Source organism: Adelges cooleyi, unplaced genomic scaffold, assembly GCF_023614345.1.
Source record: "Adelges cooleyi isolate 19-005CV unplaced genomic scaffold, UGA_ACOO_1.1 ACOO_flye_CR_arks_rails_tigmint_CR_PRNA_247, whole genome shotgun sequence".
NCBI lineage: Eukaryota > Metazoa > Arthropoda > Insecta > Hemiptera > Adelgidae > Adelges > Adelges cooleyi.
This window is the reverse complement of record NW_026095912.1, coordinates 12,927,251-12,953,346: the sequence shown is the minus strand read 5'-3', so window position 1 is coordinate 12,953,346 and position 26,096 is coordinate 12,927,251. Positions and strand designations below refer to the sequence as shown.

The 26,096-nt window shown below is 37.7% G+C and overlaps 2 protein-coding genes across 2 annotated transcripts in view; one reads left to right on the top strand and one right to left on the bottom strand.

Moving 5' to 3' along the window:
- The window catches only part of LOC126836429 (serine palmitoyltransferase 1), a 28,944-nt gene extending 24,573 nt beyond the window's left edge, over positions 1-4,371 (top strand). Inside the window, exons 5-10 of the mRNA XM_050569803.1 lie at positions 1,182-1,314; positions 1,410-1,527; positions 2,805-3,002; positions 3,077-3,188; positions 3,359-3,624; positions 4,005-4,371. Of these exons, the coding sequence (XP_050425760.1) occupies positions 1,182-1,314; positions 1,410-1,527; positions 2,805-3,002; positions 3,077-3,188; positions 3,359-3,624; positions 4,005-4,172 (995 nt within the window). The 3' untranslated portion in view covers positions 4,173-4,371. The remainder of the gene's footprint in view (positions 1-1,181; positions 1,315-1,409; positions 1,528-2,804; positions 3,003-3,076; positions 3,189-3,358; positions 3,625-4,004) is intronic.
- A 410-nt stretch (positions 4,372-4,781) lies between these two features.
- On the bottom strand, positions 4,782-25,160 carry LOC126837204 (dynein axonemal heavy chain 10-like). Its single transcript, XM_050571026.1, has 51 exons — positions 25,132-25,160; positions 24,363-24,603; positions 23,765-23,952; positions 23,113-23,698; positions 22,701-22,850; positions 22,473-22,637; positions 22,219-22,395; positions 21,221-21,408; positions 20,559-20,915; positions 20,197-20,488; positions 19,712-19,870; positions 19,414-19,650; positions 18,946-19,348; positions 18,712-18,860; positions 18,455-18,594; positions 17,621-18,377; positions 17,177-17,564; positions 16,864-17,117; positions 16,430-16,791; positions 16,004-16,169; positions 15,618-15,776; positions 15,272-15,532; positions 14,653-15,190; positions 14,201-14,478; positions 13,873-14,137; positions 13,602-13,816; positions 13,359-13,547; positions 13,083-13,265; positions 12,842-13,019; positions 12,629-12,772; positions 12,444-12,573; positions 12,183-12,375; positions 11,918-12,115; positions 11,699-11,843; positions 11,254-11,633; positions 10,972-11,124; positions 10,504-10,913; positions 10,223-10,325; positions 9,985-10,162; positions 9,770-9,924; positions 9,217-9,709; positions 8,269-8,867; positions 7,974-8,175; positions 7,756-7,898; positions 7,200-7,536; positions 6,491-6,622; positions 6,164-6,375; positions 5,940-6,107; positions 5,699-5,878; positions 5,016-5,171; positions 4,782-4,959 (listed from the first exon to the last, which is right to left on the bottom strand). Exons 1-51 carry the CDS (start codon positions 25,158-25,160, stop codon positions 4,813-4,815), a joined length of 12,612 nt encoding a protein of 4,203 aa, XP_050426983.1. The 3' UTR covers positions 4,782-4,812.
- Positions 25,161-26,096: the final 936 nt, after the last annotated feature.

The following is a 26,096-nucleotide window of genomic DNA, read 5'->3' as shown; positions in this document are numbered from 1 at the left end:
ATTTCTCTCGTTATTATTAATGAAATTTATTTTATGGCAGCAGTGCTGCTAAAGACGGTCGAACACACACAATCGTTTGGATTATTATTATTATTCATAACTCGGGACTGCCAAATACTCGACACTGATTTGTGCGCAACTATTCAGAGAATTTACCGATGAAAAGTAATTGAATGTTATGGGCGTGAAATTTAATTATTATTTCTGAGAAAATTGTGATTTCTTTTGGGTATTGAAAAGTAAAGTGGATGATTAATTTTTTTGTTCGCGTTCTGCCAGTAATGGGTTTTTGGAATACATTTTTATCTGCTCGACGTTAATTTCAATGGCCGAAAATTCTAAACGCCGACACGTGTCGCTCGATATTAAACTACCTGTCGCCGACAGATGACTTATTTTTTATTAGATTATTATAATATAATATTTCAGCTTTTTTCCCACCGTAAACACGTTTATGCCAAATCCGTGTAATCTAAAAAAAAAAAAACGCTCTCATAAAAGTCAATTCATGACAAGAAATGACGGCCAAAAACTGCGAAACGTCGATTTTATTTAAATAATATTTATTTTGTATTTTGACGGGGGACAAAAAAATAAAATTATGCAAATGTTACAATGTGTACAAAAAAATGAATAACTTGTATTCAAATACAATATAATATTTACTTTAGTCGAGTATTTATACATTTTAACTTTTACAACAAGTTGCTTTATTTTTTATCTAAAAAAATAATCGTTTTTTTTTTTATGGAAATGTTTACTTTTTAATAAACAGTTGTTGTTTGTCCCAATTTTCAAGAGAATTATGTGATAACATTGACAGTTTATCATAAGATCTTAGTATACCACATTATTATCTATGCGCAAGTCTTAAGACTTTATAATTCTTAAGAAAACGTTTGGTTTTAAGATAAAACTAAATTGACGACGAATACTTAAGTAAACTTATTTAAGAATTAGCAAACAATCTATAAATGCGGCTGTATGATATGATGTAACAATTTTCTCAAAATTCTAAAATCATCACTCTAAAACAAAAATTAAAATTTGTATATACATTTGCCGATTTACCGTCTACCGATTGGCGTCGAATAGTTTATTTCTTTGTGAGTGATTTGATTACTTTCGGTGTTAATAGTTATTATTCCTGAAGACCGGTGACAAGTTGTATATTTTTATAGACATCCACCTCGAGTTGGAAGAAAGAATCGCCAAGTTCATGGACATGGAAGAGGCGGTGATCTACTCTTACGGGTTCTCGACGGTGACCAGCGCCATACAGGCGTACATCAAGTCCAGGGACATTGTATACGTGTACGTTGACAACTGCACAATAGTGCCAACACAACGCTAGTAATAAATAATATTACAACCGAAATAATTATTATTTTTATTGTGGGTTATTCCAGCGACGAACAAGTGAATTTCGCCGTGCAAAAAGGTCTGCAGGCGACCAAAGCCACGGTGGTTTATTTCAAACACAACAGCGCCGACGATTTGGAGCGGCTGATAGTGGAAAACAAAAATGTGAGTATACCAACCAGACCCCAAATTGGTTTTCCCCGTATCCTCGGGGGACCGCGTGTCCGTGTCACCCCAGGCGACATCCAAGCGCTATAATATTATAATACTGTAGTCAATATAGTGTGTCTAATCTTGTGTGTGACGAGCTGGAAAATAAAACGTTACAGAGTTGTATATACCAGCTCAATCATATTAAAATTGTGTTATAAAAGTTGTAATTTACATCAGTTCGGTATACTGCTGATATAGTATGTGGTATATCTTCAGAATAAATGCTAGGTCACATTTAAAACGCTAAAATTTAAAATAAAAATGTGTTACAGTTTACATTATATTTTGTATGTTTACCCATGTTATATCTCGCATCTAAAAATGATTAGCATACTCTTCAAAATGAGCGACACGTTGATAATTTAATTGGAAAAATGAGTAATAATTAATGCATTTTTCCGTAAAAACTTTACCGTACGTTTATTGGACTATGTTGAATTGTTGAACCACTCATTTTTCATACTATACATTTTTTTTTTTTTGCAAATTAAAAAACGCTCGCGGTAATTCTCTCAGAAACGAAGTTCTGCCGCAAATTAGAACACTCTAAGTTAACTTTTTCAAATTGCGTTATTAATCAACAGCACCATTCCATTAATATTTATTAAACAAGAGTGTTTCGGGCCCCCAAGAGACGTTGTAGAGTTTGTTAAGGGATTTGCAGTTCGCGTTTCCACAAACAAATTGAAGAGCTCCGTGCACAAATAAGACAGCTCCATTTTTCTTAAATTTCCACGACTACGATTGGCCGGTGAAAAATTACTATTTTAATATATTTTGCAAGTAGTAGATCGATTACACTATTTGTTGTCCCGAGAATGTAGATAATTGTATAAATACAGGCTGTTGCTAAAACAAAAAAGAAGGGTTTTGGTTTGTTTACATTTTTAGCAACTACTCGGGAGTACGCCATCTAGTTTTATTTAAATTTAAAAAGTGGAGTCCGTGTTGGCGATGGACATTAAGTGCCTCGTTGTTTTATTTTTCATATAATTACTTATATATTGGGGAAAAGACATAAATAAAAGGGAAGAATATAAAACTTAAAGTTAAATGGAGGGGTAGGAGCCCAGGAGAGACCACTTAGAAAATATGTCCTACCTAACACATACGGTCAGCTAGAGAACCTAAACCAAGAAGATTTGCGACAGGAGCACAATCATGAGGAAGCCGTGGGATTTCCAGTATAATAATACAGTATTACATATATTATTACTGTGCATTTTCAGTCGAGCAGAAAAAACAGGTCTCGCAGAGCGTTCCTAATCGTCGAAGGGCTGTACATCAACACCGGCAACATATGCGACTTGCCCAGCCTGATCGACCTCCGGATAAAGCACAAAATACGGATATTCATCGACGAGACAATGTCTATAGGAATACTTGGCGCCAGAGGTCGTGGTGTCACCGAACACTTTAACATACCGGTAAACATACCGTCAACGGCTGATTGGATTGTGTTCACTATGACATGTTAACATTATTATTTTTTTTTTCCCAGAAAGACGAAGTAGACCTAATCATCGGCAGCTTGGAAACGACCTTGTCGGCTGGCGGTGGCTTTTGCGTGGGCTCTTCATTCGTGGTGGAGCATCAGAGACTCTCCGGTCTAGGTAAAGCATAAATTTCGTGAACGTTCAACAGGGGTTAGGTTAGATTTTGTAGCTACATAATTGGCTATTCCAGTGCCATTGCTCTAGAAGGGGAATCAATCAATTCGAGACCTTTTTTTTTTACTCCTTTTCTCAACCAACCCCAATAATACCGTTTGTTATTTGGTCAGGGTATTGCTTCTCGGCCTCTTTGCCGCCATTGATGGCAGCCGCCGCCATCCATGCACTGGACCTGATAGACAAACGTCCGGAAATGCTTATAGCGCTCCGCGAACGCAGTGTCAAAATTCATCGGGTACTCGTCAACAGTCCACTACTGATGGATTACTTCACCTTAAAGTCAGACGCCACAAGCCCCGTCAAGCACTTATACCTTAAGGACGAGTCGCTGTTACACGTCGAACAACAAGAGTGTTTGCGGAACATCGTCGACCTCGTGAGTCTCTACATTCATCTTCATAACACCTCTCACTGCCTCTGCCTTATATCTTCTCATAACATGACCGAACCATCTCAACCTATTCTCTCTCATTTTCTCCACAATTGATGCAACTCCTAGACTGCAAACATCATACACCATGGCACCTCTCCCTGTAAATCATTCGCAATCTCGTCCATTACTAAAGTAATAACATGTAAGGACTCAACGCTGAACATTGACGCACACCTACTCTTACACTAAAATCTTCCGTTTCTCCACACACACTCTTCATTCTTGTACTTGCCTCTTCATACATTTTCTCTATTACTTTCACATACACCCTCGGCACTCCTTTCTTCCTTAACGTCCACCTCAAAACTTTTTTTTTTGTCCAGTGCATTGCGGAAGGAGTGGCGTTAACGGTGGCCGCGTACCTGGACCACAAGGAGCACAAAATGCCCAAACCCAGCATCAGGCTGCTGGCCAACATAAACGTCACCGATGAAAACGTCGACTTCCTAAAAACCGTACTGTTAAGAGCCGCCACCACATGTATTAGCTGAAATCGTATAGCGTATTTACAATATAATTATTAACATTTTTGTTTCCCGTAGATATTAGTCGAATTATAATTCTCTTTGTACAAGAGCAACGTAGATTAGGTAACATAATATTGTATTTTAATATTATAACGTCACTGCAAAGTAAAAATTGACAGTAAAAAAAACACTTTTTTAAATATATATCAATGCATTTTCTAAAGTATCTTTCATATATTCATCAATCCGGATAATTACAGATTTCAAAGATTAATAGGTTTTTCGGATAAAAAATGTTTTTGTTTGTCTTCTTAATTTAATTAGACATGTAACTTAAATTTATAATTTTCGAATACTACAACTTAACATGCCAAGTCGGCCACCCTCGAGTTTCCTTCCACTTTCCTTTATATCGTAGCTTTACACTCATTACATCATATTGATAAACAAATATTCTTCGCTGCGCTTTGCATTGGTTGCAACAAGCTGATTATTTTTTTAAAAATTAAACTGTTTTTTTTTCTACTTTATTATAACACATTTATTTGTAAAATTAATACGGACTAACAGAAAAAACAACACAACATGTCCATACCTAGTGTTAAAAATCCGTATAAAATATCACCGAATAGAAATTATAAGTCATGCTCGTCGGATACCATTCTCAGTCAGTGTTGAGTACAAGACACACCCCTTGCAGTATCCACAGACTATTGTGGTCCCGAGTTTTCAAGTCGGCCTCGAACACCAAGCCAACGCCCATAGCGTTTCTCCGCTGCGACGTGGTGTACACTGGAGTGCGAATAGTGTTCTGGAAACGTCAGTTATCCCGACTGTTATCACTGTTTTTTTAATAGAAATCAACACAACACTCACGAGTAGTTTGAGGCGATGAGTTTCAATGGGCACTATGGAGAGAATAGGAAGATTTTCTATCAACACTTTCGGCTCCGATCTGGACAAACATTCGTTTTCCAAACTCCACCGGGCTCCTTCCAAGTAAATTCCCGTTACATAACATCCCTAGAACGTGAACTAAATTCAATGGCGGAGACGAATGATGTTGTTAAAATTGTATTATTCTAAAAGGGGTGACAGATAGACAATCAAAGTGAACACGATGGCATGCAAATGATGCCCCTAAGAGTTTGTGTATACAGGAATGACAAGTTCCTTTAGGTTATATAATATTAGAGGCCCAATAATCGTTCTGTAGTTATCCTAGTCCAGGACTCGTCACAGGAGCACAGTTGGTTACATTCTTTTTTCACAGCTCCCGTTTAGATATCTCATAGGGAAATCCCATCCGTTTTGTAGGCAATCTTAATTAAAACTACCCAAACGAAAATGCTAGTTAATCCTACAGGACTACGTAAACCCGGTGCGATTAGGGTTAGTGATCAATCTTTGGTTAAAATTCTGTTTTATTATCGAGAAAGAACATATTAGGCACCGGGCACTGGGAAAGATTTGAAGAGGTTGTAGGAGATTGCTGGAAGACAAAACTGAGAAAATCTTGTCATGACTTTGTAACGTTGGTGCAGTCTTACCGTTTCCGGTACTTGGACTATGTCGTCTTCTTTCGTGAACTGAGTGACTGCAGTGTACAGGGTAGATTGATCCAAAGCCCAACCTCGTTTCCTGCATGCCATTTGCACGATGGCCGTCAAATAGGACTCTGGAATGTGAAGTCCGGAAAGCCATATGACCACGGGCTCTCCGGAAATGCACTAGAAATTAAACGACCCGATGACCATGAAGTGCCTAACCAAACAGGTTGTTCGAACGTACCCAGTTCTCGTACTGTTGATTTCGCCGCACGAAATGATCAATCCATCCTCCGAGATTTTTGCACGTTTGCGGAGCCAACTTGGTCCACGCCGGAGGTATTTGGCCGTTGTACAGCGAAATCGAGACGCTCTCTAGTACACTGTCCATGCCGATTTCTCCCAATAAAGCCTAAGCGCGTAGATGTTAAGACGTGTGCCGTTAACGGCCGTATAAGAATGAGGTACCTTCCGGAGCATAGACAACGTGATGTGAAGCTTTTCGATCAAGAAATTAAACCGTTCCAACTCTTGCAGTAACACAATAGCACTGGGAGTCAACTTGCTCTCAAAAATTTTTCTGACTTTACTAAGTATGTACAACGGTGGCACCTTATCTTGAATATCCTTCGCGACTGAATCTATGAATTCTTCGCGGCTTGCACCGGCCCCAGCAGCACCTACGGACATCGCCAAATTATTTCGGTGATTATTACAACATTAATGACTGTCTACATTCAACTGTTTTTTTTTAAATTTAAATTTAACCGACGGAAACGGCCATAATTCACTCACCGGTCTGCGGTTGAAGTTCTAACAGATTACTCCAAATGTCTCTGGACGCTTTGGTGAAATATCCCATTTCTGCGTTGGGATGCAAACCGAACACTCCGGGCACGTTAATAAGCGGTAGCTCTTCAATGGAAACTACCGAAACAATTAATTTACCGATTATGCACAATATTTATTTTTGAAATTAATTAAACCCATAAAAAGAACTTCAAGGCACGTGATACACTTGGTAACACAGAAAACCACCTTATCAAAATTATTAATTCACACTTTTATTCTATAACGATAATTGTGGAATTTGCATTTTTTTTCTATTTCTTAATAGTTATAAAATATTAGGTTTTTTTTTGCAAACAGTTAATTAAAAATAATTTGTAATAAAATGTTTTAAAGCAGAGCTACGTTACCCATTTCGATTTCAATAAAATTCTAAATCTTTGAAGTTCACTTTTTTTTATAGAATTTTTGTTTTTGAGAAATAATATTTAGGTTTTTGTGGAACTTTTCTTTTAAAAACTTTAAAATTTCGGTTTGAAGATAATTTTTGACTAATATTTGGTTTGATCTTTTTATATAGTATGAGGTCCTAATATAACTGTGAATATTGAACTTAACTGTCCATAACTGTTTGGGGACCTTTGATAAAAAAAAAATGGTTTTACAAGGGTAGAACTTGATGGGTTAGAATAGTTCCACGAGACAGCTAACTCACGTAGGTAATCTTCTTTAGATCCGGGCGCTGGTAATGCGTAATCGACATTGTCGTCTTTGTAAAAATGAAACGGTTGAAATTCGTCGAATAAAAAGTCTCCTAAATATTCCTCCATGAACGTGTTGACTATTCTCCGATCGAAGTTATCGATCACACGTCCGCCGTACATGACTTCGCCGATTAAGTACCTAAGCGTGATCCACGGCATTTGGGCGTCCGGACCCTCGTCTTGAGTTTTGTTCAGATAGTTGATTAGTATTTGCACGCAAACGGTGAAATCTGGTTCGCTGAAATCGTACGATATGTTCCAACCGATTTTATCGTATTTTCTTCTCTCCTGAAGTGGAACAAAGAGGTAATTAATGTTTTATGGGGGTTTCCTGCTTTATAATCTGTTTGTTCTAAGTTTTCCTTACCTCATACCTTTCAAATAAAATAAATTCACAAATCTTATCTCATTTTTTTTTACAGTCTAACTTGAGACATGTGACATAGAACCTACTCATTCTGAGCCCGCGAATTCTATCGAGATTATAAAAGCTCAAAAATAAATTACCTGAACGACAGCGTGGAAAAAAGCTAGCACGTATATGAGCGTCGTATAAGCTGGATGAGTACATTCGTCTAGTTTCTCTTGTCTTATTTTAAAATATGTGTTTCTGATATTTAACTTTAGCCCGTTTGGTGGCTCGGTGACCACTACGACAACAAGAGTTCGATGTAGTACAGCAATGAATACCATTGGTTGGAATTAATTGGAATATCGTTGGTTACCTTTGAGTGATCGCTGTAGAATCGCCACTGGGAAGTGAGGTGTGGCGTCGGTCGCCAACCAGAGCCTGAAAGACGGATGCACTCTTGTGATTCTGTCCAACACTTTTTCCAGATCATAAAGAAACGGAATCAACAAATGACAGTTCTGAAGCATTAGCCAACATCCGAGCTCCATCGATGAATTCAACAACGAAAACGCCATCTACACACAGATGCACCGATAATTCGAAGTTTTCATGGTTTAGCGCCGAAACTGCATCCATAATTTTTATTTACACGATAAAATTATACTCACCGGTTCCTGTCCCTGCCCGAGTGATAAAAATTTAAACATGTTGCTTGGGATCCCACACCTGTCGGCCAATTTCATCAGGTCCATTGTCGGGTCGGATCCTGGACTTAAAATGAATATTACAGGTGTTGTGGGCAACGTTTGTTCATATATGGCATCGTAGCTGACAAACGGCGGCGTAATGAATGTTTCGCCCATCGTCAAAGCCACATAGTTACTGATTGCCTGGTACACACGGTCCACGCGAAAGCATCGGAGCAGCATGAGCTTGTGAAAAGGTGTGCGAAAATTGGAGTACATTCCCGGTGGATCCGCAGACTCGGGCATGTCCAAATCATACCAGTCCTGCCAATCGCGTATGTTTCTGATGACGTGATCGTCCAACCTGGGGAAATCATCGGAGAAGTCTTTGGCCAACTTCACTATGTCCTCCCAACCTTGAGGAGACAACCATTTGGCTGGGTTGGCTCTCTCGGATTTTTCCAACGCAACGTTTCCTTTGATGAAGAAGTCCAGCTCAGCTACCGACACTTCACCAGTACTCATTTGGAGCTTCAAAGCCATTTGAAAAGAAAATAGAAGTTTATGTCGTTCGAATATGCCTGGAACCAGAATTAAGGAATAAATAAAAATAATTTATAATTCGATTATTTATTGCAGTATACAATAACTCTTTTTGTTGGTTTTTTCAACTATTGAACTTTTAGGCTACGAATTCTAACTAATCATAGGAATCATTTAACCACTCGAATAGTCGAATAATTAGAATAGAAATTGGTTAAAGGTTTGAATATTAACTGAACTGGTATAATTTTTAGAATTTAAATCATAAGCATAATTATAACTAGGATGTTTATGTTATAGTGATGAATTCTGTGTACTAAATAAAGTCAAGTGTATCAAAATAAAAATAAATTCTCAAAGAAATTATCTTATACATATTTAACTCACCGGTACACCCGTATTCGTACAAGTATTCGGTGAGCGTGTTGATTATGTTCATTAGCCGTTTCTTCAATATCATGTCGGGCAATGACTTTTTCAGAGAAGTGGTAAACACTTGTAAGTATGCGACCAATGAGTACTGGTACATGGCATTGACGGAGCTCAGGCCAGCCAATACGAAGAACAAAATCGCTCCTCTGGTGGCGGCTGAACGATACTGGTTTCGGAGCAAGTCCAATTCCACTGAAGTCTTCGCTGCCAACGCCAATTTTTGCATCACATCGTTTGCTTTTGTTTTGGTTTCTTCCAGCGTGTCGATGAGGTCAACATTGTCCAACATGTTCCCCGTCGAGGTAGCCAACTCCCGGAGGAGAGAATCTTCCAGTCTTTTCAAAAGGTTCTTGTTGGCACTGGTTTCCATGATCAAATACTCTCTTTGCTCTTCCAAATCGGGCCTCTCGTTTTTCACTACGACGCAGAGCAGTTGATCTTCGAGTCCCTACAACGGAAACGTGATAGACATTTTTCTTTTTTAAAAACCCAAAAAAATATCAATTACGTTTTGTGTGACCGAACAGTTTATAACAGTGGATTTGGTGTAAACCGAAGGGTTAAACGATGGGTTGGCTAACTTTGTGGTCAGGTAAAGACAAAACTTTGGATCGTAGTCCACTTCTTTGTCACCTAATATGACAAACTTCCTACCGCCAACGGCTAAGCAAAATCAAATTAGATTAAACGACGGTTGCGTCAGTGGAATTGAAAATATTTTACTCTTGATGTTTTTCTCAAGAACATTTTCTATTATGGGATCAATATAATCGACGTCTTGAAACAACACTGGCGATCCGTATATTATGGAGCTTTCGAGGTACTTCAGATAATCCGAATCGCTAAACGAAAGTATTTTCAAGTTGTTGGCTTCTTCTTTTTTCTTGATCCAATTGAGCGCCTTTGATTGAATGTTTAGTATAAAAATATTATAATTTCACTATGTAACGTTTTTAACTACCTGTTGTTGCGGATCAATACACAGGGTGAATCTACTCGATCTTACGGTGAGTATGCCGTTTTGTATGGAAAGGTCGTCGGGAGGCAAACCTTCGGAGTTCCACCTGATAACAAAAAAAAAACCTTCAGTACTTGCAAATTTTCTTATGCAGCACATCGTATCACGAATATGAGCCGAGTAGTTTTTATCGAGTTAGTGTACATTTTAAGAAATGTTTTCATATCAAATGCCGAAAAAAGATCTAACACTCCTTTAAAATGTAGTTCTGTTGTTACACTTACGTCGCTATTGTAACTTCATCGCAGAGTTCTACTTCGAGTTTAAATGGTTGGCTAATTGGTACGTCAGATTCTAATATTTTATTATACCAATCGTTGAACAACATATCAATTCGAAATTCATACGAAAATGGAGCCGTATACGCCAAAAACGAGGCACTCATCAGACAATTTCCGAATATTTTTAACATGTCGATTTCTAAGTTGGCATAATCATTCCTCCATCTTTCGTTTTCCGAACTTAAACCGGTAATTAGTTTATCAGCCGCGATCAATCTCTTTTGCATGAGATTCGTTTCTTCTTGGAGAATCTTTCGTTCTTCCATGGCTCTTTGATACCTTTCGTTTAGTTCGTTCAAATTATTCATGATAATAGTCAGGTCTCTGTTGAGTTTGTTCAATTGATCAGTCGCCTAAGAACACTCCATTGTAAATGATTTTTTCATTAAATAAAAAATAATGTTGTTATACTATTTGAAATTCCTTTTCAAGTTGTTCCACTTTTTCTTTTTTCGGTCGAACTTCTTTGAACACGACACAGTATTGGAGCACGGCTTCAACAAAGTACAGTAAACCGTAACCAGCTTTACTAATCGATTTCATCATTGACATTTTTTTTGAAGCCTGTTTGGATATTTAAACGAACATAATTAACATTACACGGTTAAATAATTAGTTTCGTCAGCAGCAGAACTAATTTTACTTTTATGTTAGAATAAATATATCAAGGGCGGCCAAAAATCTCTGACTTACCTTCAGCTTAGCCCTGACTATTGATTGTTGTTTGCCAGTTATAGAGTCGACGTCCAGCTCTTTCAATGTATTAATAAAATTCGGATCGGACATCATTCCTTTGGCCACTTTCCAATTGACTTCTTTATAACCTCTTAGTACAGCCACACACTCGGTGACCGTCTGCACTGGTTCAGGAGGTGTAGCGAAAGATCTAATTTCTGTAATATCGGCTTTGTCCAGGTTACTCAGAGCATCCCTAGCTGCTTCCAATGCGGGTAACGCCAAGTTTAATATTTTCTGAGCTTCTTCTTTTTCTGAATTTATAATTTTGCTTGCTTTTTGGATTTCCGCGGTTTTAACTTCGACGATTTCTTTCTTTTCGTTGCCTTTCTTTGAAGCTGTTAAAATTAAGTCAATATTATAATAAAGCCTTTTAGTTTTACTCGAATATCGTTGAACACACCGACGGCGATTTCATCCAACAACAGTTCACAGGCTAAAGTTTTTTCGGCCATTACTATTTTTTGTTCTTCCAACTGTCGATTGAGAACGGCCAATTGAGCCTCGGCTTCGTCAATTTTTCGCAAACCTACCAAAAGTCTTTCACACTGAAAATGCATATTTTGAAATATTTTAAACTTCTACCCGTTAATATTGTCGGACTAATAGTACAACGATTTACTTGTTGGGTAATGCTGACTTCTCGCTCGTCGACTAGCGTCAAGTACAATGTGATAAAATCTAGATAATGCTTAGGCGTCAGATACGATTTACGCCTTAGTTTCAACTGAAAGTCTAAGGTATAGCCACTCATACTCTGGTGGGTATAGACGACGTGATTTTCAATGCTTTCTCGGTACTCGTCTTTTATTTTTGGCGCCTGCGCAATGAGTTGAATTTATAATGATTTAATAAAAACATTATATTGTTTCATTTGAAACTATTACTTTGTTCAAAAACGATTCTGCGACGGCGTATAACGCTTGTACGGGCCAAGCGAAAATCCAATTAATGCAAGTATTGTTTACCAAACCGGGAAAATTTCGACATCTCGCTCTGAGTTCGTCACCGGGACCCATTGAAAGGACTACATGTAGGTTGTTCACACATGTTTTCAAATAGTAATTCCAAACAGCATCTCTGCGATAAAAATAGAATATTCAAGTGATACGGCGACAGTAAAATGTGCTATTATGATACTAGTTTACTTGGCGATTCCATAACCAGCGTCTTTGGCGTCTTTCCTCACTTGATTAACAATACCGTCTTTTTCCTCTTCGGTGAACAAAGCTGGTACCATGCCGATCGTCAGAATATTGTTGATTATTTCCAGAAAACCTATACGATAAAGGTTATATTTTAGAAATGAACAAAAGCATATGAATAAGCATACCTTCTTCGGCGATTTGAGATTGATTAAAAAAAAATACAGATGGTTTTTTATCCACGCCCAACATTAAGTATAGTTTTTTTATATCATCTCTAAAAGTCGTTTCGTTATAACCTCTACTTAGCATAATCGAAAACATTTCACAGCCTAGAAATGGTCAAAAAACAAAAAGTTCATTTTAGACTCAATCCTAACATAGTATTGACATTCAATTACCCGCGGTGAATGCTGCAACCTTTGTCATTAAAGCTTTACCACTGCCGCCTACACCGACAAGCATCATATGTCCTCTGTCCATTCTCAAAACCCTATGTATTCTAGTCAAATGCTCCAATGCCATGTCAAACAACACCATGTCGATTTTTGTGTTTTTTTCGTTGTATTCGAATAAAATCTATCGTAAAACCAGTTGTACTGTTAATAACACGTTTAATTTTATTTGTTTAAAACTTATTACTTGTTTAAACATGTGCAGTATCTCTTCGTATTCTTTGTAGTCTTCGTACAGCCGTACTTCCTCTTCGTCCAACGCGTTTTTGTAGTCACCATAAATCATAGGATTCACCAGTACTTCTTCTGTGTATTCGGGATAGTAAGTATCTAGTACTTCAGTGATGCGCGTCGTCATCAGCTCTTGATCCTAGTGATGAAAATCGAAAATTTTCCCGGAAAAAAAATTAAAATCACACAGAATCGTATGGCGTATGAAAAAAGGCCGTATCGCAGAACTCACGTTAACACTGTTCAGTCGATCGCATATGACCCGAGTGAACTCGTTTCTCCACACCCTGATAAAGTCCGACAAGTTTTTGAATATTACGGGACTAGTCAGGAGCATTCCGCACGTGATTCGACTAAGATCGCGAAGGTTGAAGATATAATGAAACTTGCTCGGAGTCGGCGGCAGCTCTACAAGTATGGTCTAAAACGACGGTCATGTATGTTCTATGTTTTAAACTAACCTATCCTAGCCTACCTTGTACAATTGCAGCGTCATTTTAAGAATGTTGGGGACAGCATTCCTAATGTTTTCGTCGAAATTTTCCGTATGCCCTGCTAGTATCGATCGATAAATGTGATCGATGGTCTCGTTCGATGGTGTGGACATACAATACACGGAAAACATTGACATGAATCTCGGGTCAACTTCATTACGACCACCCCCCGCTTTGCCCATAGCCGCGTAAAAACCTAAGAGAACGCTCATTGTTAACGATCTGCGTTTGCCACGCGACTGTTGATCTCACATAAGTCCACCAGAGTCCTCCAATTGAGTTCTCTGCCCCGGTCATACATTCCGCCGTGTTCCAACAGAAGTTTCAGCAATGCTATGGGCTGTTGCGTGCCGTACGTGTCCACCTGAGGCATGTTCATGTCATCTACGAAGCAAATCAGTTTCTTGCCGATAGGAGGCCCATACGTGTCCTTTGTGCGTTTGTCAACATTCGCCTCCAGATTTCGCTGCACGTCCATCGAATTGGTTCTGGACGAAAAATTCAAGTTGGCTTGTATCTGTAAAGACAGTTTTTATAGTTAAGTTCTTCTACATGTATCGTAGAAAAATGTCTTAGTTACGTATTGAGAGGGATCCAAAGTCCTGAGGAAATTTTGCATCGTTGCCGTTTTCGACGTTCCAGTTTCACCGACCAGTATCACCGGCCGTTTCACTTCGTTCATGAAGCTCAATATCCAAGTGACTCTAGTTGAATCAACCGTAGGCACAAGAATTTCACTAAACTTAGTGCTGGGGTTGTGTTCGTAGTCCGCTACTAAAGTGTTCCAAGGTACCCAAATTTCTTGAGTGGTGTCCAAATAATAATCGAACCAAGTTTCTTCGTGTGTCGGAATGAACTCTTGAACAAATTTTAAGTACTTTAAAACCACTATATATATACATTACTATCAATACTAGAATTACCTCTCAATCAATACTCTCCAAATAAAATATTAAAACACTCTGGCTCCTCGTACGAGTCCACTCCTCTGCTAGACTATAATTGTCGGTATATAACCAATTTTAAACTCACTGTAAGAAGCTCTTTTGGCTGGTACGTCATCTATCGCTACTAGTCCGGACGTTTTTTTCACTAAAGCATCGAATATGACTCGCGCGTCACCTTCCAAAGTGGCTCCAAGAGATGCGTAAAGAGAAGATATGAAAATCGCTTCCAACTCGTCGGAAACTTTTACCTCGGAGACCGTACTTGACATTTTAGACTCAGTCACACTTTTCAAGACCTCTTCGCTCTCTTCGTAGTCTCCAGATTCTTGTTTTGCAAACGCGTCCAACATGTAACACAACTGCGTCACCATATTTAATCTCGTTTGTGGTATGACCAATTGCAAAGGAGTAAGCTCTTCGAATCCGCTCTTTCCTTCTATAATCCGGTCGAGTAACACTGGCACGTATTTCTCGAACAGCACATTAAGCGGCTCTCTTTCGGATGATCTCCTATTCGACACATACCGATACCAGTAGGGCATGTAACCGAGATTTTTCGGATCCACGTAAACCATACCGGCTCTAGAAACGGTGGCTGGAGACGCGAATCTCAAATCACCAACCTAAAAACGCAATCAATCAAAACTGCCCACAAAGTTTATCCTATCTGTAGATCAGGTAGTCGGCAAAATTAAAATAATTACTTCGAATAATAGTGCGCAGTGAGGTAAAAGTCGTATACGTTCGCCGTTGGCTAATGTCAATAATTTGTTGTCGTCCATCACAGAGTTCATGTTTTCGATCCATAACGCGTCCACGTCACCGTCAAACATTATGTATCGCCTTTCGGGCTCGTCGTCCGGTATGGGTTTGTTTATTTCTCTAAAAATGTTTGACAACAACCCGTCTGTCCAGTCTCTGGTGACTGGATCCAAAACGCCATAAAGCTCGATTACGGTACATGCCTTAATATAAAACAAATTGTAATAATTGTAAAAAAAAAATGGTAAAGCAACTTATTTTAATACAAATTTTTCTTTTTTACTGTACCTTAGGGTTCAGAGTGTATAAATACGTGGGTAAACCTAATGCAGTCTGCGCACCCACCAACATATTAATTATAACAGATTTTCCACCACCCGTAGGACCGACAATCATCGTCGAATGTCTGGTCATCATCGTTTCGTACATTTGAATCACTTTATCCATCTAACAACAATTACATTTACTATCAATTAATCCATTGTAATTAAAACGTATTTTTGTCCCTTTTATAACTTAACCCACTTATTTTTTTAAACACTTGACGCTATAAAACCCATATAGAAAGAATTTCTTTAGAACGATTAATTGAACTATTTCAAATGTACAATGGCTATACACATTCAAACAATTAAATTAATTGTTTCTAACTAAATAATTGCTATAAAACAAACTTGATTCGGTAGTTGTATATAATTTTTGTTTCTTAGTTCATTTTCTACCGCTTTGCCGAAATCAGGATAAGTCACACGAGGACACTCTAAACCGGGAAAGAGATCAGAGATTAGACCTAAGAAAAGCGGTACGTCGTCGAACACGAATTTTGGCAGATTCATATCTCTGAAAAAATTACGTTTAAATCCATTTAAATCATTTACCTAATTATGTTGGCATAATATGTAAGTTACAAGCAACATTTAAGTATAATAATATATATTTTTTTACGTTATATGTTTGTATAAGTATGTTAATAATCCAACTATGAGAAAATTGTAAAAACCCTGTTATTAAAATTTCGGAATTTTGCATGAGCACTAAAATATTTCTAAATCTTGTAATATTAAAAAAATACCAAAAAATATTGTACTCTGACAATTTACCTTAGAGCTCTCATCAGTACCACATCTTCATCGATATCTGGCGCACTACGTTTTAGTTCGCCAGCCATTACCAAGACGGATTTTAATGCTCTTAATCCAAAATCGTAATGGGATTGTTTCGAAAGTTGTTCGCGGGCCAATTTATAAAGGACGGTCATTTTTTTCGCCAAAACCTTGGCTTGCAGGAATCCTTCAGAGAACAGCATAATTAAGCAAATCAATTCTAAATCGGGTACTATGCAAACGACTGGTCTAAATAATGCTTTCACTGTCTCGGGAAGTTCAGTACGTCCCGCGTAACCGGGATTCATAGTGATGAATATTCCCACTTTATTGTCCATTTTAATGTTCCTGCCTTCAAACTAATAAAAAAATAATGTAAGAATGAAATTTAAAAAAAAAAAAGAACGTTCTCTAGTCTAGGAAAAGGTTACCATGAATGTTTGCACTTTGTCGAGCAGCGCGTTTCTGATAGTTCCAAGTTGCGTTGAGATGACGGAGAGCACCGAAATGTCAATACGGTTGAATTCGTCGAAACACCCCCAAGCCCCGCACTGGCACAAACCATTTAAAATTTTACCAAATGCCTGATAGTCCATGCCCTCACCGCAGTTCGTAACCATGCAAAGCAAACCCATAGCTTTGGCGAGATCTTTAGTCGTTTCGGTTTTTCCGGTACCAGCCGGTCCTAAATCGATAGAAAGTATTTTGATCTAGCTCGGCAGATCTTTTTGAGGCTAAAATTACCTGCAGGTGCGCCTCCCAATTGCATGGACAGCGCTTGAGTTATGGTCAGGTAGATTCGATCAGTCAGAGGCGTTATGACCAAACGACCATTGAGACCCATGTATTCGTATCCATAGGAGAACGTTCCGGAACACTGGTGTACCATTAAGTTATCCAGTTCGTTCTTCCAGTAAAACCTCAATTGACTCTCCCAGTCAAACTCCTGACTCTCCATAATGCCATCACGAACGAAATTTTCAATTATGTCTCTGGCGTGGACGTCCACTATGAGTATAGTGTTGAATTTTTTCCGGTCGTTCTTACTAAGATCGCCTCTCACTCTTAACACCAGCTCGTCCAATTGTCGGTTCTGCTGATCCAAATAGTCTTTCATGGCTCGTTTGTTCCCCTGCAAAGCACAATCCAGTATAGTAAAAATTGTAATACTACACAACCCATTCTTACTTCTTTGATTTTCCTGAACACGTTTTCTATTTCAGCCGTCCACCATACACCATTTGCCGCTAAGCATATCATTCCCTGGTAGTCCAGTATCCAATCACATCGTGGTCTCCTTACCGTACCGTAGTAAAAAATAGCTTTCTTCGACAAGAACTTATTAGATCTCCACATTTCCACCAGCACGTTGTTCATCCAATTCTCAACCGATCCTTCAGCCGATACGATGGCTTTGAATTCCATCACTTCTTTTTCGCAAGAAATCATGGCAGTCACGATCACGGTGTTCTCAACGGTTTTCACTTGTAACAAGCTGCCAACGTTGTCGAACATCTTTACTATGTGCTCTTGAATGCTGGCCGGGTTTGAATTACCGAGGATCGACAACAGTTCTTCGTCGGATATGAAAAAGAATCTCGGAAACGCGTTCCTCTTCGAATTCAAATACTCGTTTAACGACTTTTGACACATTTCGAAACCTTCGAATAGCGCTTGGAATTCCTCCAACCGACCGGGCGACAAGCACTGGGCCATTACTTTTGGATTTCGCTTTGTCTCTGCCATAATCATGCGGAAAGTTCTGTCCATGTCATCGAATCTTTTGGCCTCTTCAGGAAGTTGCAACCTGATTTCTCCGCCGAGAAATATTCCTTCCAGATATACCCATTTCAACTGCACCTGATACCATTCGGCCAAAACGTCACTGATTACCGCCAAGTTTTTATCCCATTTTTGTACAACAGGCAAAAATGGACCGACAAATCTTTAAAAAATTAATTTATTAAACGAATATAATTAATATATTTTGTTCATTTTCATGTAATAACTAAAGATTCGTACTGCGACCCTGCCATGCTCTGTAGAGTCATTCTGTTGTCTTCCAAAGTTTGATTGAGTTCGGATAAATCACCCAAAATAAGCCCTCGATATTTATCGTCTTTGATGTGTTTGGTGACTTCAATCAACATAGTTTCCCATATCTACGTGTTAAAGTAACTTATATTATTATTATACGACATCGATACATATCATAATTATTTTAAAGCGGTTTCAAAATCTAATAAATGATTTAGTTAAAAATTAACAAGAACACTTGCAATAGAAATCTCTTTGACGCTACGTTCGATGCTCAATTCTTTTACAGCGTTTCCTATTATTTCCATACATATATCTTCGTAACGACCTAAGTCCATAGCAAACATTTTTCCTAACGTGAAAACTTCTGGAGTCATGTCGAAATGTTGACCTGTACATTGAATTCATATGTTGTATTATAATATGGTTTCTTAAAAGCGGACAGCCGTGACAATTTATATACAGCATAAACTTACCAGTCTTATCCATCAACTGGTTCCAATGACGTTCCCTCATAGCTTCGTTCTTGAGTTCGATGAACAGTGGAATAGAATTTTTGAAACTTTTCATTTTCGACTCTAATACTGTTGCAATCTTAACACTGCGACATTCTCGAGGAATTTTTTTGTAATCTTTAAGAAACTCATCCATGCCTTCAATTAGTAGTTGAGGGTTTAAGTCCGACCAAAGGGCTTTCGCCCACTCTTCTCTGGACGTTTTTTGACGCATGTACAACTCTAGTATATACTGCATACACTTAAAATTTTGAAAAGCTGCTTCGAGGTGTTCCATGGGAATGTACGGCAGTCCAAAAAGCAGCGCACTTTTAACAGCCTCATATCTTTCTTCGAATATATCGCTGAATTTTTCGTCGAATTCCTTTAAATTAACATTTCATTTTTATTTTTAGACAACGCATTTATTAAATTAATATACAACTGCACTTTTAATTTGGGAATGCCCAAATCTAAATTTTCACCGACGGTACCGGGACCGTTTTCGTAATAGTCTTTCAGAAACAATGCCACTCGGTCGATAAATTCGTTGATTTGTTCCTGAGCTACTCCCGTGAAACCTTTTTTGATTTCTTCCACTGAATAACTTTTTGACAACGCTTCTCCGTATAAAACTTTCCAATCATCTTTTAGAGCCTTGTATTGAAAATGGTTTTCGTACGGTATCTAAAATGTGTCAATGTTTTCTGAAAACTTATATAGTGTTTTATTTCATTTCAATAAGTACTTTCAAACTATGGCTTTTCATTAAGTTGAATCTATTCTCTATTTCGTTGAAAGAGTAATCCGCAAAAAAAACCATATGCTTAATATCTTCAACGGCTTGTAGGACAACTTTGAAACTTTCCACGTCTTGTACGTGCGAATTTAACCTTTCTCTGTAGGTCTGCGAGTACATACTTTATTTAAATTTATTATATATATTTAATTTTTTTCTAAAAATGAGAATTCAAGTAATTTAAAACTGACAAAGATGACTGGCGTAACCGAATATTGTGAAAATATTATGTCTTCACGAAAACGATTATTCTTACACCAATTTTGCTACGAATGTTGCTCTTTTATTTGTAATTTTCTAGATAGGTAGTTGAAGAACATGGATAATGGGTGCATAAAGTAAAAAAAGTATAAACAATTTATAAGCGAGGATGAGATTCCAAAAAGTTCTTCCGGCACTTAACAGCTAACCCCCCGGATACTTTTGGTACGCACTGCGATTAATTTTGAAAAATCCGTCATCGTCAAACTACATTCGCGCATGAGCTGCATGCCATACAACGAATGCCACATAGTACACTGGTCTATCAGCTTTTTTATGTAATCCGAATGATTGATCCTTATGCACCCGACGTCCATGTAAGTGGTCTGCTCTTTCAGGCCTTCGGCGAGATTTCGAAAAAAATTTAACTGTCTTTTGTAGTCGTGTAGCTTCGGGTTGGTTTCGGCAAACATTTCAAGCACCAAAGTTTCTTGCCTCTCGAAGAGAAAATTAAATTTTTTCAAACTGTAAAACAGGATACCAAAAAGTCGATTTTCTAGTTAAATGTCTCTCTGCTAGGGCGGGTGTGTTTTACTTTCTTATGGTATTCATCACCAAACCCCCAACCTTGTTAGCAGAGTCGTGACACTTCTTTAGCATTTGGACAACGTGCTTGCGGTCCGACAAATTATCGTAAAACGAGAACAAATGTTTCGTGCCGGTCTGCACATGATATGCCGTGGGACAAGGGATGGCTGTGTCTTTCAACCATCTGGGCATGACCCGCAAGCGCTCTAAAAAGTACCGCATGATCCTCAATATGGTGAACACTATGATCGGTATGTTGGGCACCACCAAAAACTCGTCGTTGACCATTCGTGCGTAAATGACAAAAATTGCCTTGTCGTTTTGCAATATTTGCTTGAACATTTTTAAGTTGTTGATCACCATCCTGAATAAAAAAAATATTTGGCCTTACGGCGTGAGTTCAGACACAAAGATCTATTATTATTATTATTCGCTATCGAATCTAATATAATCGAAACCTATTTTCTCCACAAGAATATTGAAAAATCATGGATGTGTTAGCATTTGTCCCCTTTTTTGATTCCCTCTCCATCCCCGCCACATCCCTTCCACCCACATCCCTTCCTATTTCCTCCTCTCCCGCCTTACAGTTTTAAATGTATTGGGCTGAAAACATATCCATATTAAAAATAAAACCAGTAAAAGTAGTGCTAACTACCACGGTACTACCTTACGATATTTTCGAATATGATTGTTTCGTATTTTTGATAAAACAGTGACATTCCCTCGTGTCGGCCCGTCGAAAACCCATAGCAAGTATTTTCAATCAAACTAATAATTCTGGGAATAATGCTAGTCGATTGCATCAAAAGCGATATATTCATGTTGCTCTGAGCTTCAGTTCGGTCGTAGATTTTCTGCAATGTCGGCGAAATAATACATATAATATGAATTCGAAAAATTATTGGTTACTCGACAAAATAACAAACAATTTATATTCAATTAATAGGAATTGAAGTGATGTAACCAAAATACAAAAATGAACTTGCAAATCAATACAATAAAAATCAAATACTGCACATAAAATATTTTAATATACTAATATAATTGACTAGTTTCTTAATAAAAGTCATTATTATCTAGGAAAACCATTTTTTAAATTTTAAGAAGCATATCACGTTAGTAAAAAAAAAAAAAAGACGAAAATATATGTTCAACCATAGATAGAAATTTACTAGTATCCATAAAATAGGACAAGAATATCACTTGTACCCTTCTGGTTCTCACAGCTTCAGTTATAATTATTACATAACCTGGCGTACATTTTGTGCACTGCTACTTACCAAAAATTCTTGTGTCCTATTTTCTTCGTCGATCGGCAGGAAAACCAAATCCTTTACTGTTTCGATTTGTTGTATAATTTTTTGTTCCGCCTTTTAAGAAAAAAATTATCTTCCAGAATTTTTTAGTGATTATTACAAAAATGTCGTGTTTATACTATTTTAATTCGCTTTAGAACCGTATTGTTATACGCCAGTCGATGAAGAACGTTATCAGTGAACTCTGAAAGATTCATAGTCAAACAATTGTACCTTTTCAGCGCAGGGCGGACAGCATCCCGGATTTTGTTCAAGTGCAATTCCATTGCCATGTACTTATAATCGAAGAAAACCATTTTATTTGGGATAAAATTAGGCGCAGCTAATTTGACATTGTGTGTGTCTTACCACATGTTTATCCATTTGTCCAATGAGGTTTCCCATCATTCCCACTATAGTGTCGATGGACATCACGTTACGTTTGATCTGTGGCAATCGCATTATCAGATATTTGATGTTCTCAGGTAAATCGTATCCGATCAAGTACATTTGCGTGCCTTCGTCGATGACGCCAAACAGTTTCCTCTAAAAAAAAAAAATTAATTTCTTTCTTTGTAGTCAAGTATATTGAACGAAGCTGTCCGAGCTCAGACGGCTCTTACGTTAAACTTGGATATGATAATGTCTTCCCTGTTTCCGATGAACATCAAAAGCGTTTCTCTGGTTTTCTCCTGTTCCGTTTGTAATGCTTTTTCCACCCAATTCAGAAATGTACTCCTCTCGTACGCCATCATTTCTTTGGTGACGCATATGTACGTGGCGAACTCCTTGGCAAACGGAAAAAAAGAATGGTAGACAATCGGATTTTAACGTGATAAACCCAAGCTAACTTTAAGTTCGTATTTCTGTTCCAACTCTTTAGAGTATCCGGTGAGCAGCAACGCCGTTTTCTTGGCCCTCAAAATCAATTCCCGCACGAACATGATGTTTCCCGAAACCGGCGGTTGATCCCTTGGCAGCTGCGAGACTATTCTAGAGTACTGCAGTCACGTTCAAATACGGCGAAACAATGCAAGTTAACATAAAATTAGTTTCGGCATTATAGTGAAACACAAACATTTTAAAGCTCCTCATGTGTTTCAACGATTTCAATTATCTTATGACAAAAATTGTATTGACGTTTGCCTTATTTACTAACAATTACTATCCCGTTTAACCCCGTTTGTAACCAGGTCTATATTTTCAATTACCCACGTCGGAAATTTTCTGTTGAAAAATCGAATACTATATAAGAAAACTCACGTCAAACATAGATTTGGCGGTCTTCATTTCGCTCTTGAACTTTTCTATTATGACCGGATACTTTTGCGAGAGGCGTTTGTGCATCGACTCTCTGGTGTCCATTTGCTCGAAAATCTGAAGCGCTTTAAATCCACCTGCCGCCGTCCTCAGCCTCAAGAAGCACAAGTCGATGAACGTGTTGGCCTGCAATTCCATTTCACCGACTCTACCGAAAAACTTTGCCACAATTTGCTTCCAGGTCTCCTCTTCGTCCTGATGGTAAACGTTGAAGTCGATGTTGAAGAATTCGCCGGTCAGGCCTTCCATTAGCACCGAACCGGTCAACGGTATCTGGGTCACTATGGATTTCATTTCGGGACCGAAAACGATCGTGAACTGGCCAATGATCTGTAAAATAGTCTTCAAGTCGTTCACCACGTACCGGACATACTCGGTCTGGTCGAAAAGCAATTCCTTTTTGAACTCCCAACGCCTGAACAACGCTACACTCTCGATTTCCCCTCGGCACTTGTAATAATGTCTTTTCCAATTGTCCAACATGGCTATGGCGTCGTTGACCATTTCCAGAGTTTCGTTCACGTCCAAACTACACACGTTGAGAGAAACCGAGTTAAACGCACTTAGACTACACCTTATAGCGATAGAGGTTTACTTGAAAACACCGGGAATAGTCAGTGTCCTCATGACCCTGTTGGAGAGACAGTCGGAAATAGACCGAAGGACACGCTCCATTTGCTTGTCGTCGCCGAAAAAACTCGACACGCTCCACAAGCTTTTCAAGTTATCGTAGAGAGCAACGAACCGCTTGGCGATCAACGAGAATGGAGCGTTTGCCAATTCCTGGGATTCACACGTGTGGATTGTTTTTTATTTACTAGACTTTAGTATTCTTAAATGTATACGGCGAAAGTAATTTCTTGCTATCGCGCCCGCCGAAAGGTCGGGTACTTATCCGAAGTTAGACCCAATGAAAAACGGGAATTGCTGAAATCAGAACTTTGGAATGGATGTGGGCAGTGGCTAGGATGTGGGTATGTAGGAAACGGTTGGCTTTGAAGGGGTTCACTGATAAAGAAGCGACTGGATGCTATAATTGGAAGTGTGTAAAGCAGGTCGGGGATATAAAGACTTTGGCTAGCAATTTGTATGGAATTTCGGCAATACCACCTCTTGGAACGTGACTCTTCGATTGCAGCAGCAGTCGCGCTGACAGCGAAATTAATTTCACGGATTATGATTTTTGTACACACGTTAAACCTCTCGTAGCACTTGACCATGCACGTGTAGTTGACTTTAAGGATTTTTTTGAAGGTGGTCATTGCACTTTGCACGGCCGCGTGGAACTCGCGCAAAGTGTATCGCACCGTACCGCTTTCGATATTTTCCTGCATTATTTCTACGTTCTTCTTCACCTCTTTGCTCTTGACCTGTTCGATAATTTTCATGAACAACGTGTACCGCTGACACCAGAACTCATACTCGAGCATTGGACTATTGAAAATAATTTTGCACTTCTGTAAAATGCCAGTAACAAAAAAAAAAAAAAAACACTAATATTATTTAAATTTGTTTAGTTAGTTTTAGGCTTCGTCGAAGATTGAGACTTTTGAGAATTTACACGATAAGAAGATAAAGAAGTAGGCATTAAAATTATTAAAAAAAAACTCTTTGCCTGCATGTCTTTGATCAGCTTTAACTGTCCCTGTATCGTTTCTGTCCACAATATCATTAATTGCATTAAATTCTTGATTTGTACCCGACTCAATTCTTTTGTATTTATGTTGTCTTCTACGATCCAAGCTAACTCGGCCGAAATTTCCAGCGGCGTCACGAAGTCACTGGCGAACCGAATAAAATGGTATATTTTACATGGAAAAATATCCGGACAAATGTTATTTTCATTAGTAATCAATAATCCGCGTTCAATTTAATTAAGTACATATTTTATACAACCAATAAAAATAAAAGGTTACTCGTGTGTTAGTATTAAAATATCATGTAAGTATGCGTTTTTCTCACCTTAGATCCGACGACTTTTCGATATCCATGATGTCTCAAAACTGAAAACACCATTCCAAATAATAATATATTACTCAGTTAATGTAGTTTGATTTAGTTTCGATGTGCAATCAAGATGATGGTTAAAAACCAAAAACCTAATTAAACATTTCTAGGTTTATGTTGAAAATAATTTTTACTTTGTAACTTTTTATAAAATCGCTTCAACGCGTTTTTTTTCAAGCGAATCAAAACCATGATTACTTTTAAAGTGATTAATAAATAATATAAAAATAATATTCTACCTTATTATTAACCAATTTTTAAGTGGTTATACTTATAAATATTATTAAAAATGATCAACCAGTCAAAAGTTTCAGAAAATTATTCTCATTTAAAATAGAAAGTTAAATATTTACTTTCCTATTTAAGTTTCGGACAAAAAAAAACAAAGCAATTTTAATATTTTAAAAAATTGTAAAAAAACAAAAACTACAAAATAGTGTCTTGTCCTTAATGAATCATCATGTACGTTTTAGAAACTAAAATTTAAAATGTATTTTTTAATATTTTAATTCAAATACTGTCCATCTATGGGACAAGCTGAATTAATTATTATATATACAATAGACAATGCAATTGACTTGACCTAGCTGTTTTATGATGGATAGAAGAACATTTAATGGTATTTTTCTTCTGGACATACATATAATTTTACCGCTGTTAAATACTTAACATACTTACACGGGTGTCTCAGTGAAATGTGAACACTATTTCCAGCAACACGACACTGGTCTCATCACTGTTTTTTTGTACAAAAACTAATATATTGGATTGTTCCAATAAATGGCAGAAAATCGCAATTTATATTTATAAAATAAACAACACAACACATGTTTTTTTAGCTTGATATATATTACAGCAGGTAAGAAGACAATATCACAACAAACATTAACAAACTATATGTTTTTAGTTATTTAAAATAT

Bases quoted from the DNA above. Each gene is read 5' to 3' on its own strand.
- LOC126837204 (XM_050571026.1), bottom strand. From the start codon at position 25,160: ATGGATATCGAAAAGTCGTCGGATCTAAG. The intron at 20,916-21,220 runs GTAGTACCGTGG...TTTTTTATTCAG, and splicing joins ATATTCGAAAATATCGTAAG to GATGGTGATCAACAACTTAA. The intron at 9,710-9,769 runs GTAATTGATATT...TTTCCGTTGTAG, and splicing joins ACTGTTCGGTCACACAAAAC to GGACTCGAAGATCAACTGCT.